Source organism: Schistocerca nitens, chromosome 5 (assembly GCF_023898315.1).
Source record: "Schistocerca nitens isolate TAMUIC-IGC-003100 chromosome 5, iqSchNite1.1, whole genome shotgun sequence".
Classification (NCBI taxonomy): domain Eukaryota; kingdom Metazoa; phylum Arthropoda; class Insecta; order Orthoptera; family Acrididae; genus Schistocerca; species Schistocerca nitens.
Genome location: NC_064618.1, coordinates 838,429,488 through 838,445,352, shown reverse-complemented (window position 1 = coordinate 838,445,352; position 15,865 = coordinate 838,429,488). Strand labels below are relative to the sequence as shown.

Below are 15,865 nucleotides of genomic sequence, written 5' to 3'. Positions count from 1 at the left end.
GCACAATTTTGATCTTCTTTTTATTACAATGCAAACTGTTCTCCAGTGATACGCAATGAAGCAAAGTTACCTTATAAGGGCCGACATAAAATTTAAGCAGCAGTCTTTCTGAGCGACCACTGAATCTTAGCAGGACTTTCCAACTCCATTATCTGAGTTTGAAATAACAGATTTTAATACACGGATACTCACTGTTAATCGGTAATTTAACTGCAATTAAATATACCTGGGCGTCTTAGTCTGTGGCAACACTTGACTCTGTTTACAAATTAACAAGTGGTGCGCAAGTGAAGACTGATGTAGTTTGGAAAAATTTGGTGGTTTATGTGTTTTGCTATGACCAAACATTTCGAATAGGTGTTGCCATGAATAATTCTGTGCTTGCTGGACACAGTTTGGAAGTACCCAACGCAAGTCTTAACCATGTGCAGCCTTACCGGCGCATCGACGAGTAGTACTGCTCGAGGAAATCGTTGGCATGTTTGAGTATATCCTCTCTCGTCCTCGGCGCTTTCGCGTCTCCTCCCGGTAGAGCCACAACACTGCCAAGACACGCTTTCTGTCCACACTGAGACGACTGAAACAGAAGATACGAAAAGAAAACTGTATTCTAGCTTCGTCAGATATTTCAGACAGTACTACACAGTATAATAAAATACTTACGCAGAACCTTATAATAAATATGGATTGTCTAGCACTACAGCTGCAATCGCGTGATACTCAAGAGGGGTCTTAAGCATTGCGAACGACAGTAGCAAGAATTATAGCCACGGTTTCCGCACTTTGTATCAGAAAAATAGTTTAGTTATCAGACGGCGTGCTCGAGACGAAATTTTACGTAGCCTCATCAAATGTGAATCAAATTATTTACGCTCTCATTTTGTGAATATACTGTGCGGTATGGGATTTGGAGCAAGCAGTCACATACATAAATGTCAGAAAACAACAGTGGTCAATTTACGTCCATAGAGAAAAGTGTATGTAGTTTCGGAAAAAATAAATACCTCCACTAGAATGAAGACAGTGAAAGATTTCCGCAACTGTCAAGAGGCGTGTTGTTTGGTCATGTCCTGATGTTGGAGTTCAGTAGACTCAATTTAACGAATTGTTAATTACGTTTGCAAGATCAGGAAAGAGAGGGTAGTTCCAAGAAATGAAGAATAGTTGGGTGTAACTAAAGACTCATACATAGAAGGTTACGAAGCGAATTTCGATACAAAATTTAATTTTTTTCCGGAAAATTGGAAATACAGAAACGGCTGCTGGACAGAAGATAGGAGGGAAAAATTGAAATATTGAAAATGTTTTGGAAAACAAGAAAGGAAATAGAAAACGAAAAATTAATGCATTGGGTAACTAACTACAAATTGTCCCTAGAGCTCTAAACTCCAGGCAAAGAAGATAGAAAAGAAGAAATCTTTGTTGAAAAGTGGATGTGTGAATAATTCTGTCCAGTTTTTTCATAGCGATTTTTTCACAGTGCCTGACTAATTAAGATACTGCCTGCACATTACCAGGTATCACTGCTTACTACCTCTCCGAAGCATGGTTTCCAATATTTTTTTAAAAAAACTGAAATACTTTAAATGGGGGGGCGTTCAATAAGTAATGCAACATATTTTTTTCTTCGCCCAGTTTCGGTTGAAAGAATGCGGAATTTGTTGTGGCACATCGTGAAATATTCCCGCTTCAGCTCTTCAGTCTCATCAAATTCCGATAGGTGCCGACGGTATACGTAGTCATCACAGTGGCGTCTGTAACGGAGGTACGTTCCAAGCAGAGCTGTCATCGAGTTTCTTTTGGAGGAAAAACAGAGCATCGCAGATATTCATAGGGGCTTGCAAAGTGTAACAAGTCTTTGCATTTCAGAGAAGCTCGCAAAAGTTCATTGGACTGTTCTTGTTCATCCACCCTACAGCCCAGACCTCGCACTTTTCGACTTCTATCTATTTGACCGAATGACGGATGCGCTCCGCGGGAAACATTACGTGGATGTTTGGGAGGTTATTGATGTAGCACGACTTTTTTGGCTTCGACGTCGGCCAGTAGAGTGGTACCATCCTCGCATGCAGGCTCTCCAAATAAGGTCATCGCAATGAACGGGATTTTGTAGCAAAAAGAATAAGGAATAAATGGTGTATTGTAATCCTGAATAAAATCAACCTGCTTTCAGAAAACAACTGTGCTGCATTACTTACTGAACGCCCCCCGTAATTCAGCTGTACCATCCGTAGGTAGTCTAAATATTTACTGAATCTGAAACTAAAAATAGGCACACCTAATTTTATGGATAATACGGTGTTGTAATATATCTTCTCTTATAGCTTAATGTGCAGCGCGCTATCGTGCCACACGAAAGATGAGCCAGACCCGTGTCGAATCCTCGCGGCGTATTAACGAGCACGGGTTGGTGCACCGGACAGCGTGAGTGTGGTTATGAGACAATCTCCCATTGTCGTTTAGACAAATGTTGATCTGGTTCCCACACTCCCGCTCAGAGAATACGAAATACACAAATAGTTAAAATACGATCACACACAAAACAGAATTCATGCCATTCACAGACAAATGACGCGCACGACGTCACTTCCTTAGGTTATTTTGATGACTATGTCGTCAGAAAGGACATCCACAAATTTAAATAACGGGGTAAAATGTGTCACACTCTGAAAAAGCAAACACCAAACTATACGGGATGAACGCTGTGGAAAACAAAGAAGACACGTTGTTGTACTATGTAATGGGGCTGTTTGAGTCGTAGACTGAATTCTAGCAGGAAATGGATGTTAAACCTGAAGACGTATTTGAATCCTAGGCTAACGGCGAATGTGACTGTGGCACAAATCTGTGGTTCAAATGGCTCTAAGCACTATGGGACTTAACATCTGAGGTCATCAGTTCTCTAGACTTAGAACTACTTAAACCTAACTAACCCAAGCACATCATACACATCCATGCTCGAGGCAGGATTCGAACCTGCGACCGTAGCAGCAGCGCGGTTCGGGCTGAAGCGCCTAGAACCGCTCTGTCACAGCGGCCGGGAGAAATCTGTGATCTAGGAGGAAGTAATATGGAGTATCTCGGCAAAATATATGTATCCTTCTTTGTTGCAGTAATTACATCTTCTACATCAACACCTATACTCCGCAAGCGCCCTCGCGGTGTGCGGCTGAGGGCACTTTGTGTGCCACTGTCACTTCCCCCTTTTCCTGTTCCAGTCGCGAATGATTCTCGGGAAGAACGGTTCCCGGTAAGCCACCGTGTGGGTTCGAATCTCTCCAATTTTATCTTAATGGTATTTTCGCAAGATATACGCAGGAGGAAGCGATATAATTGTTGACTCTTCTGGGAATGTCCGCTCTCGGAATTTCAACAACAAAGCCTCTCTTGGAGCGTCTTTGGCTGGAGTTGGTTGATCATTTCTGTGACGCATTTGCAATTACTAAATGAACCTATACCGAAACTCACCGCTTGGATCTTCTCTGTTACCTCTATTAGTCCTATCTGCTACGGATCCCAAACTGACGAGCATTATTCAAGTATTGGTCGAACGAGTGTTTTGTAAGGTACTTCCTTTGTAGGCATACAACTTTACCTGGGAATTCTTCCATTGACTCTGTCTGGCATCTGGCTTACTCGCGATTAATTTCATGTGATCGTTCCATTTTAAATCACTCCGTGCGCATACTTCTAGGCATTTTATGGACGTAACCACTTCTAGTGACTGTTCAGTTATCCTGTAATCACACAATAAAGGGTCTATCTGTGTATTCGCAACACGTTACATCTGTTGAGGGTCAATTTTCACTCGCTGCACCAAGAATCGTTCCTCTGTAGCTCTTTCTACATTTCGCTACAGTTTTCTAGAGTCGCGACTTCTCTATATACAACAGTATCATCCAGGAGAAGCTTCCTGGAACTCCCGACGTTATCTACTAGGTCAATTTTATATACTGTGAAAAGTAATAATCCTATAACACTTCCGTGGGGCGCGCTCGAAGTTACTTTTACATCTCTGCGTTCAAAATGACATACTTTGTTCTGTTTGCTAAAAACTTTTCATTAATCACACTGTTGGCCTGATATTCCGTATGTGTGTATTTTGTTCATTGGGCTGCAATTCGGAGCCGTATTGAATGCCTTGTGCGAGTCAAGGAAGACGACATTTACGTGGGCGCCAGTATCCACTGCTTTCTGGATCTCGTGGACCAACAGAGCGAGCTGGGTTTCACGGGATCGTTGTTTTCGCAACCCATGATGGTTTTTACAGAGAAGATTTTCGGCCTCCAGAACGGTAATATTCGAGCATATATTTTAAGTGGGCACGAAGCCTGTTTATCTTCAAAGATATGTTTATGTGTGTGTGTGTCCTGCTCTTCTAGTAGCAGTGTACCTTAGATCTTTGGACGACCGTGTGTTTCTAACGCTTGGAAAGAAGCACACGTCATTCCCGTTTCCAAGCAGGGTCATCGAACAGAAGCACAATACTGTAGGCCTATATCTCTGACGTCGGTCAGTAGTAGCATTATGGAACATGTTTTATGCTCGAATATTACGTTTCTGGAGGCCGAGAATCTGCTCTGTCCTAACCTAACCTAACCTATACACATTCCGCAAGCCAATTTGCGGTGAGTGGCGGTCGGTCCCTTGTACCACTATTAGTCATTACCTTTCATCTTCCACTCGCAAATAGAGCGAGGGAAAAACTAATGTCTGTATGCGTCCATACGAGTCCTAATTTCTCTTTCCCCACGCGAAATGTAGGCTAACGGCGCTAGAATCGTTATGCAGTCAGCTTCAAACGCCGATTCTCTAAATTTTCTCAATAGTGTTCCTCGAAAAGAACGTTGCCTTCCCTCCGGGGAATCCCGCTTGAGTTCATTAAGCATCTCCGTAGTTTTACGTGTTGATGGGACCTAACAGTAAGAAATCTAGCAGACCGCCTCTGAATTACTTCGATATCTTTCTTTAATCCGACTTGGTGGGAATTGCAAAGACGCCAGCAGCAATGAAGAATGAGTCACGCTAGAGTTGTACATGCGGTCTCCTTTATCGATGAACCACACTTCCGTAAAATTCTCCCAGTAAACCGAAGTAGACCTTTCGCCTTTCCTATTACGATCGTTACTTTCTCGTTCCACTTCATATCGCTTTAGAACTTGACAACTAGATATTTCATCGGCAAGACTGTGTCAAGTAGCACACTACGGATACTGTACTTGAATATTACGAGATTGTTCTTCCTCCTCGTCTGCATTAAGTTACATTCTTCTACATTTTGAGCTAGCTGCTACTCATCACACCAACTCGAAATATTGTCTAAGTCACTCAACGACACCTTCCCGTACACCATAGCATCGTCAGCAAAACAGCTGCAGGTTGCTGCTTACCCTGTCCGTCAGATCATTTATGTACATAGAGAACAACAGCGTTCCTATCACACTTTCCTGTGACTGTCCTGACGATACGCTTGTCTCTGATGAACACTCTTCGTCGATGATAACTAGCCGTTGATGACGACGTACTGAGTTCTATTACTTAAGGCGTGTCCCAGCCGCTCACATATCTGGGAAGCTATCCCGTATGCTCGTACCTTCGTTAACTGTTTGCACTGGAGTACCATGTCAAACGCATTCCAAAAATGGAGAAATATGTAATTCGCATTTTGCCCTTCACCTGTGATTCGCGGGATGGCACGTGAAAAAAGAGAGAGCTTAGACTCGGGCGAGGGACGCTTTCTAAAACCATGCCGATTTGCAGATAGGAGTTTTTACATCTCAAGGAAGTTAACTGTATTGGAACGGAGAGTATGTTAAAGAATTCTTAAGCAAACTGATGTTAAGGATATTGATCTGTAACTTTGCTGTATAATTCTCTGTTATCTTTCCTTTAAGCAGCAGTCGCCTGCACTTTCTTCCAGTTTTTGGGACTTTGTGGTTCAAATTCAAATGGTTCTGAGCACTATGGGACTTAACATCTGTGGTCATCAGTCCCCTAGAACGTAGAACTACTTAAACCTAACTAACCTAAGGACATCACACACATCCATGCCCGAGGCAGGATTCGAACCTGCGACCGTAGCAGTCGCGCGGTTCCGGACTGAGCGCCCTAACCGCGAGACCACCGCGGCCGGCGGACTTTGTGCTGGGCGAGAGATTCGCGATAAGTGCAAGGTAAGTAAGAAGCCAGTGCTGTAGAGTACTCTTTGTAAAACCGAATTAGGATTTCATCCTGATCTGGCGCCGTATTTACGCACGGTATGCCCAACTCTTAGATCTTGAAGTACAGATGTAATTGCAATTTTTTAAACGTAAATGTTATCGAAATAGGACAGTCATTTAACATAAATGTAGTTTCAAACTTGCAAAAATTGAGTCGGGAAAACTAAACATCTGTTGTAGCATACGAGGAGGAAGACAAGGACTTCAGTGTGTCGCGCGGTGGATGACCCAACGAACTTGATTAATCACTGGCCTCCATCAATAACAGGATGCTCTTTAGAGGAGTTGAGACCTCTTACCTGATAGTAGTTTATTGCTCCGTCTTCTATCGGAGCGACGGCAGCTTTCCTTGCAAATCTCTGGAACCATAGGTCAGGGTTATGTCAACAATTGTTTCCAAAACAAGAACGAGGGTTGGTGGGTAAAGCGAAAACGAGTTGTAATAGTAGTGAGCGATTATTGTTGCTAGGAGCATAGGGCGCTTGACCTTAGCAGAGGGCGATGGGCAGTGGGAGACAGGACGGATTCAGCAGAGAGATGCTCGTAAGACTCGGCCGAAGCGCTCCCATCTCGTTGGCGGCCGCCTCGTGCCGAGGAATCCCAAACATGGAGCGGCCGCTGGCAGTGGCGGGGAGCGCTGGGGCCCGCCGAAGCCTCGGAGGCGCCTGCAGTCGGCTCTCCGCTGCCGCCCCGGGAGACTTGTACCACTGGTGGCCACTCTCGGCTGTTTCGTTTACCGGACACAGTGGAGCTGCAGTCTGTCCTGTGGGTCTGAACTAAGTACAGAAGGCGTTGTGTGGAAACTGGAGATAACACTCCAGCCGACTGCCTACTGTAGGGTTTCCTAAAGGGGTTCCTATGACGCATAATTATGTCAGGAAACTAGGTAAAAAGGTTTCTCTCAATCAAGGCAAAATAACGGTAGAGGAATACAGTATGCTGTGCTGTCGAGTGCAGTTAAGTAGGGGCCATTTTGGACTCCACAGTTACTCCTCGTGTGATAATGAAAGTGTTGATGGGAGGATGTGTTTCCAGAGTGGAACTTCCACTTTGGAGCAGAGTGTGAGCGATGTAGAGACTTCCTGGCAGTTAATGAACCTCCCCGGAACTGGAACGGGTCTGTAACAGCTTCAGCTACGAAAGGAAAGGCTGTAAGTTCTAGTCTGGGTCCGCTACACAGTTTTAATTTGCAACAGGAAACATGCGAGTCAGAGATATCACACGTCACACCAACCAGAGCGTTTTTATGCCGTGTTATTTCGAACAATTTGTTACTAGATTCATTAGCAGGAAGTACAGGGTGTAATTGTAATGCGTAAGCTTCCGCGGCCGTTGTCTTCTTCAATAAAATTCTTCAGGGTATCAGACCGCATCGTCATAATTTAAAATGCGCCAACGTTTCGGCCAGCGTTGCAGCCAGCCTTCATCAGGGCCTTACAGTTAACGTGAGGCCCTGATGAAGGCTGGCTGCAACGCTGGCCTTACAGTTAACGTAAGGCCCTGATGATGGCTGGCTGCAACGCTGGCCGAAACGTTGGCGCATTTTAAATTATGACGATGCGGTCTGATACCCTGAAGAATTTTATTACAGGGTGTAAATTTCCAAATAGATGAGTGAAAACACACCATTGATCTCGTCAGATACCTGAAGACAAATACTAGCTGTATTAATGTTACCATCCTGATTTACCAATTCGGAGAAACAGCGAGATTCAGTGCGTGTACCTGTGCTCGCAACATTCACCTGTACGGGAATTAGGACGGCTCGAACTGCCAGTTAGCATGCAACCTGCCATTAATGTGGACCAGTGCTTTATGGCTGTTCTTCATGGCTGCGTCGCACATTATTGCGAAACTGAAATAAAAATGATGGTTGTTTTGACGTAAAGAAGAAATTTCTTTCGAAGAGAGAGTTTACGGCGTTCACATGTACTCATTCCATTGTATACTTTGCTATTCGAGTACACGTCTCGACTAAAAGGCAACCACAGCAACAACAAATCTACATGAATAATCTATTCATCCTCTGTAACTGATCAGTTAGCGCAAAGCTGTTTATGTTATTCTGAATCTGTACATAGTATTTGTGTTTTATATGGCACGCAGGAATACTCTCATCTCTTTCGTTCCTGTGACTTTTTGGTAACGTCCTCGTTCTGTAGTCGTCACATAGAGCACAGAGCCTCTTTCCGATCAGTAAGCCGGCCTTCTGTGTTGGAGGATATGTCATTGTTCCAGATGATTTATGATTTCTGCAAATCTTTTATGTGAATGTTGTTTAAATAACGCCATGGTTGGTTTCATTCCCATATTTTTCGAATCGGATTACACGTTCTATCTGTTAAAAATCTCTGAAAGGTTAAGGTCTGTGGCGCAAATCTTTGGACTGTCGGCCGAACTACATTTTGGGCGCAGCCACTGTATTCGCTGCGGCGCTAGGTCAGGTACAGGGACGGGGGAGGGGACTGGGGCTCTGGCACTGGCCCGGCCGCCTGTTATCTACTCGAAAGATCCTCGGTAGTTATTTCGCCAGCAGGCTTAATGGAGCTGGGGCCGTCCTAAAGGGACTGGAACGCGAAAACATCGTCGATATCGTCCAGGATCGAAACCTGGACTATCAGTGCAGGTGCCTAGTGCTCTACCTGCCAGACTAACATCGCCCTCTCGTACGCAAGTCTGAACTTTTGTAGGTCTTCCCTACAAATCGCACAGGCGTACGTCACTTTTATCATAAGAGGGAGTTGGAAGCTATCCAATTTGTTTCGCTTCTTTCGACAAAGTCAGTGAGCGATAGTTTTCTCTTTACTATACCCACATCCCCTACAAAACCAACAAATAAAAATGGCAAGGCTAAATTGTTGTACCGCATAGTCGCACGGGGTAAGGATTATAGAGAAAAAATTATGGCGTAGGGATCCGTGACGCACATCGAGTGCGTAACGTTTACTGTCTACCTCTAAGTGTACCTCTAAACTTTTTGTTCCAGGTAGCGAGCGGCAGAAAGCGTGATTACAATTATTGTGTAATTATCTTTAATAATTCCAAAATATGTGAAAGTTGTTGTGGATGTTGAAGTTCTTGACAAAGTAATTAACGTCAAAATTAATATTGCCCCTTATTCTTCAACCAGAAAGAAACCATATTTTAAGATTTTGCAGCGGTTTCAACAGAAGTGGCTTACGACATGTACTTGGTACATATCTATGAGAAATAATATTTTCAGCTCTTAAAGGTAAACCACCAGGCATGAATTACGTGCTTTGCATTTCAAATGCACTACCACAATGCTATTACTGGCAATGTTTTCTTATAAAAATTCTGTAATAAATTATTCAACTATAAGTCTTTCGTGTATCGCTTACGGCCTAGCTCAATTAATCTAATAAATGAAGGACAGTGTACGGGAACCAGTGAAGCGTTTTTTACGGCGCCAAGTGATATTAGACGTTAAGGTAAGCGTAAGGGAGTCTTCCTGGCAAGTTTAAAAAGTGTATGCCGGACTGGGTATCGAATTCTGGTCTTTGGGAGAAAGGATAAGCCAGGTGCCATTCTTCTATCAGCGTCTAGGCTGTGGCTCCTGCTGTATGCTTTCTCCCAGTGTTGCCAGCTCAGCAAGATATACAGGAGTCTCACTGGGTAGCTATTGAAGCAGGATAGGGATCCTCAAGATACGAAACATTCATTAGGTCCGGGAGCGGACTTAGATGGTAGATCGGTAACCGGGAAACGCAGATATCTGTGTTCGAGACTTCCGCAGGCCCGCAGATTCTTCTTGTCAGGTGAATATCATTTCTGTGCTTTGGAACGTATTTCATTCGTGATAATTATAGAAGTCTTCAACTGTTCAGGATGAAACGATAATTTCATGGCAGCGAGTTCTCACAACTGTAATGACTGCGATGTCGCATTTTTTTGATGGGCGTTGTTCGATGTAATTTTCCTTATGCTATATTAATTAACAGCCACTGCCGGCCGCGGTGGTCTCGCGGTTCTAGGCGCGCAGTCCGGAACCGCGCGACTGCTACGGTCGCAGGTTCGAATCCTGCCTCGGGCATGGATGTGTGTGATGTCCTTAGGTTGGTTAGGTTTAAGTAGTTCTAAGTTCTAGGGGACTGATGACCTAAGATGTTAAGTCCCATAGTGCTCAGAGCCATTTGAACCATTTTAACAGCCACTAATTGATGTGTGCTACGGGAAGCGTTGTATTTCTTGTGTTGTAGATCGACATTTAGAAGTGGCACAGAAAGATAATAAGCCTATATGCTTGCACGAATGAACGATGCTTATTACTCAACTAAGTGAAATGCGCTCTCGAACGTGGCGCGAAGTAAACTGGTCGCGTAACTACGTACAGCAACCTTCTAGTTTTAAGTACTGAGCATTGCCTTGAACTGCCACCTTGGAAAGTCATCACGTGAAATGTCTTTGCGGCCAACCGTGATCAAATTTATTGATGGTCAGGAGGAGGAACAAGTGACAGTATTTTCGGAAATAAACTAAGGACTTTACTTGGAAATTCAGACCGTCCATACTGTAGACACCGTGAAAGAAGCAGCCATCATACAGACGGAATTGGAATTCAATTGTCTACTCAAGAGAAGAAAAAGCAGAATGCTGTCACTGACAGTATGGATAGAGGTGCAGCAACATACCAAATTTTGCGGTATTGTACAGTAAACAAACAATGAAGTACTTGCGCAAAGGTTTTGCTGCCCTTGCCGCTAAAAGATAAGCCCTCAAATTATGATTCTGTGTAATTCATTCTTAAAATTGCGGGAATAAACGAGTGATTTTGCGCAAAAGACAGTTAACTGTCACGAATTTCTTTGTTGAATTTCTTTGGTGGTATCTGTAAAAAATATATTAGACGATAGCATGCTTAGCACGCCGTCCCAATAGTTTGTAAACGGAACTTTTCTGCATGAACAAGATAATACTACTGCTCACAAGGCAAAGGCCATTGCGTTACAGTTCGAAGAAAAGCTGGTGTGTATCCTAAATGACGTGCTAATAGCTCTGTCCTGAGCCCCATCGCAAATGTTTGGGACGACGTAAAGCGCCGGTTTCAGGCCAGATCAATCCCCGAAAACCTGGGATCCACTGTTCACCAGGCTTAAGGAATACTATAAAGAAATCTATGTTCAGTCAGAGTTTAGTGGAAAGCGTTCCCTGAATGATAACTAAAGGAGAACCAATACGTCGCTATTATGTCTCGCCACTTCTGAACAATCAATATGGATGTCCGGATATTCTGGCCGTATAATACATCTTTATACAACTATAATGTTCGATATTTTTCCTGAGGGCAATACAGGTCCCCACATTGCCATATGAGGGTACTTAAAGCTCCTGATTGGTGGACCAGGTATTACGGAGTGGGGAAGCGTAATTTTGCGTAGGTGTACTGATCTCCAGATATTCGAAGGTAGTACACTCACAGGTTAACGTTATTGTGACACTGTACTCGTTCACCATGTGCGTCTTTTCAGGGGTGTATTGGGCCCTGATTTCATTTCTATAAATTATAGTGCGCGAACGCATCGAACTGTACAGATGGAGGAGCTCAGTGTTTGAATGTTCCGCAAGTGAACTGCCCTGCCCGTTCCTCCGACTTAAATCCCATCGAGTACGCGTGCGATGCATTGGCAAGACGCACTATAACACGCCCTCGTGCACTAACGACCATCCGCTAGTTGTCAGCCGCGCTGGTGAAGGAATGGACCACCTTACCGCAAGAACTCCTTGCCAACCTTGTGGCCAGCTGGGAGCACACTGCAGAATATGCACCGCTGTCCGTGATGGTTACAGACTCTTATTAAGAGCTACATGTTGGCTTTTGTAATGTGCAGGGGACCGTCAAAAATCGCAGTGTAATTACAGTCTTTGAATAAAAGTATGATTTATGTTCTTCTCAGTGCTCACTTCTTTCAGTTGCATTCTGTACAATACTGAAGCAGTTATTTCTTTGTACTGTCAAAATTTTATCAAGCTTTGTTTCTTGGCAGTGATACACCATGCGAAAGTTACTTTCGTACTTAAGTTTGGCACAACAGTGTACATGCTTTATACGAATGACCAGCATGCACTACTTGTGAAATTCTGAAAATTTATTGGAAAATGACTGGCGAATGTTTGATTGATATACCGCTTTCATTTTCACTTGTTTATTTCGTAAGGATAGATTAGCTCGATCGCCAAGAAAAATTTAAAGCAGACTGAGAAATTCTCTAATTTCTTGTGTTGTTTATTTGCTTCCTCCACCATTTATAGGCTGCGTTGTCACTACATCGCAAGATTATACGCCTGATAAGTTAAAAAATTATGTAAATAAATATTTGCTGTGAGGAATATCTCTTCCAGAAGTATTGCTGATACTGTGATATATCCGTCAAATATCTAGGAGTACACGTACGGAGCAATTGAAAGTGGAACGACCACATAAAATTAAATGCGCGTAAGGCAGGTGGCGCACTAAAATTCACTGGAAGAATCCTCGGGAAATTCAGTCTGTCAGCAAAGGAGGTAGCTTACAGAACCCTCGTTCGACCAATACTTGAATATTGCCTGGCAGTCACGGATCCGTACCAGATACGATTGATATGGGAAACAGAGAAGACCCGAAGAAAACAAGCACGTTTCGTTAGAGCTTCATTAAATAAGCGCGAAAGCGTCACGGATCTGCTCAGCCAATTCCACTGGTAGACGCTACAAGGGGCGCGTTCTACATCAGGGTGTGGTTTACTGTTGAAGTTTGGAGGGAGTACTTTCCTAGAACAGTCAACCAGTATATTGCTTCTTCCGATGAATATCTCGCCCTAAATACCATGAAAATTAGAGTAACCGTTCTTCCCGTGAACCATTTCACCCCCTCCTCTCTTTCTCTGTCTCCCTCCCTCCCGCTCTCTCTCTCTCTCTCTCTCTCTCTAGCTCTATCTCTTCCTCTATCCCCCTCATACACACACATATACACAACCACAACCACGCACACACAATATATAAATATGTAAAGTCAATGAAAGAGTCATATTTAAGTTCATATAAATGTTCTAAGCGCAACAAATAGCAGGTACAAAGTGTAAAAAAACAAATAAGGAGCGAGTAAATCGTAAATCCGAGACATCCTGAGAGATAAACATGATTACTATTGATTGAAAGAAAGCAATAGGCATACCACAGAACTTTTATCATTTACAGTAAGTGAAACAATACTTCCCTTTTAAGCCTCGGGAGCCCATCGCAGCCAGTCGCGAGCGTTCGTTGCTTCATGTCACATACGCTAGTGTGGGGTCAGAATGCACGCCTTGGCTACAGTGGGAACCTCACACTACTTACCGAATAAAAATTCACTCCTGTTAAGAGTAAGCGAGAAGTCGGGAGCAGCAGGTTGTATCATCAGAGTGTTATCAGATTATTTAACAGACAATTAATAGCGCTACTGAAAGCAGACGTTTTATTACCTAGCTTTGCCCCCACGAATCGAATATTGAATTCAAATTTAACGAAAGTATGCTTCCGGGATCTAGGGAACTACATCTAATCCGCTCTATTAAAATTAACTATATATTTAATAATCATGTCTAATAATACATATTTTTTATAATACTTTAAACAGCACAGTAAAGCGTCTAATTGCACAGAGGATGAGATTTCTCCTTTCTGGATGGCGTTTCAGTGAGGAGGGGTTAATATTTTTTTTCGGGAAGCAGGGTTGAAGTCCCCGTTCTCATTTAACGATATCCGTTTTCTGTTTTTCCCTAAATCGCTTCAGCCGAATTGCGTGTCTATTCCTGCAACTAGATCGCAACAGATTCCTTTCGTCTCCCGTTTCCTACTGAATCAGTGCTGTATGTTTTCTGTTCACTTTAGCAAATGTAATATTATTTGTTGTTAAACTGAAAAAGGGGAGAATGTAAATGATCTACACCTAAGTTCAAACTAGTGTCTTTCCATGAAGTACGACCCACACTGATATTTACATTAACACCGTATGTATGAAACTAGTTTTCCAAATTTCATATTTATAATAGCACAGATTTCCCATACATGGACTCAGCAGAACACGTGAACAACGATGGCTTGAACAGTTGTAAAATAGTAATACTTCCGTATTTTTCGCCTTTACTAGTATCCAACGATACAAAAGCGCTCCAAATTTCGAAGTTGTAAAAATAGTGTGTTGCAGAATTTGTAGAGTACAGCATCTACCATAGCTCAGGAAGATAGCTACGGAGGAAGGAAGGGAGATCATCGATTGCGAGGTCACAAGAGACGAGGCCCAACTTCGGCCTGGCGCATTGAATCGTCATGTCCTTTCAAAAAATTCACTCCAGCATTCACTTTGTTATTTCTGGATACCACTGGAAACTTAACAATGGACGGCCGGACCGGGATTTGAACTGTCGTCCTCCCGAATACGAGTCCAGTGTCCTGCCACTGCGACACTTCGCTGACTGGGGAGAACGTTGTAAACGATCCCAACGTGAATCTCTGTTAATTTGCAATGACAAACAGACAAGTGCCAAACAGACAAGTACGGCGCCGAATACAGAGCAGAGAATGTCCGTGTTTGAGAGCTCAAGCTGCATCTACTGTACCTGTTGTCTGCCGCTCACGTTGGTGTGCAGCCGGTCGACATCAGTCTCCTTCGTGGCGTGGTTTCGCAGTCGTACGAAGTTCCCCAACATCGCCACAGTTTTCTGTCTATAATTTTTATATGACTTTACTAGCAAATCTAGAGGCGCAGTCTGCACAGCCTGGAGCTACAGCAGCTTTCGAGAACGGAGCGTCCTTCGGCGTTCTGAAGCCCAGAAGGAGGGTGGCAGGTTGCTTGACCTGACTGTCTCGTGCCCGTGGTCGGCGGTGCCTTATATGGGTGGGCGGCACGTGACCCGGCGTGTGGTCGGCAGCGTCACCGCCGCCATCGTAGGGCGGGCCCTGGCCCTATCGCAGCCTCGCTGCGCGCAGGGCCGCTCCACTCCTCTTCAGTCTCGGGCGGCAGACACATCGTCGGCGAAACCTTGCAGCCCACGTCACGGGCCCACAGTGTCTGCAGCAACTCTGCCACCGTACTCCGTGTCCTCCTCGTGCGTGGACTGTATCAGATCTGTAGGTGTCTGGCCGCATTTCAGAAACTGACCGCAATACCGACTGCAAGTGCCTGCAAATTATGTTCCACTCTATTGGAGACGTTCTTTCGAAAGTATGACAACTTTGCCAGTTCTCAGCGTGACGCCTGAAATTACGAAGCCCTTAAGAGTGTGATTTACACTTTTTGTGTTAGGAGAGTGATTTAAACATTTGTCCGTAAGAGAGATTTACAATGCTGTTTATCTGAAATGCAGTTTTTGTTAACCATACCCTGAGCAAAGAATGTAAGAAGCGACATACTTGTACTGCAGTTTGTAACGTTTCCTTGACAGCAAGACCAGCTTTACCAAGCCGTTAATTTAGCGCCTTTAAGTAGGTAGGTCGTTAGAAAATGATTAACACTTTTACACCCATTCCTAAAGAAAAGCATTCGTGTCATCTTTTAGTGCAAGGTGTATTTTACAAAGGGAAGAGAAGTGTAAGACATTATCAATGGCCGACATTTAGACCGCACGAGCACGTAAAAACGTCAAAAACCAATAAATTAGTTATTGATA

At 43.7% G+C, this 15,865-nt stretch overlaps 1 protein-coding gene across 1 annotated transcript in view; it reads right to left on the bottom strand.

Moving 5' to 3' along the window:
* Nucleotides 1–14,905, bottom strand: part of LOC126260748 (nitric oxide synthase-like protein) — a 158,684-nt gene extending 143,779 nt beyond the window's left edge. The window contains exons 1-3 of the mRNA XM_049958086.1: nt 14,816–14,905; nt 6,521–6,580; nt 438–610 (exon numbers count right to left, since the gene is read on the bottom strand). Of these exons, the coding sequence (XP_049814043.1) occupies nt 438–610; nt 6,521–6,580; nt 14,816–14,905 (323 nt within the window). The remainder of the gene's footprint in view (nt 1–437; nt 611–6,520; nt 6,581–14,815) is intronic.
* Nucleotides 14,906–15,865: the final 960 nt, after the last annotated feature.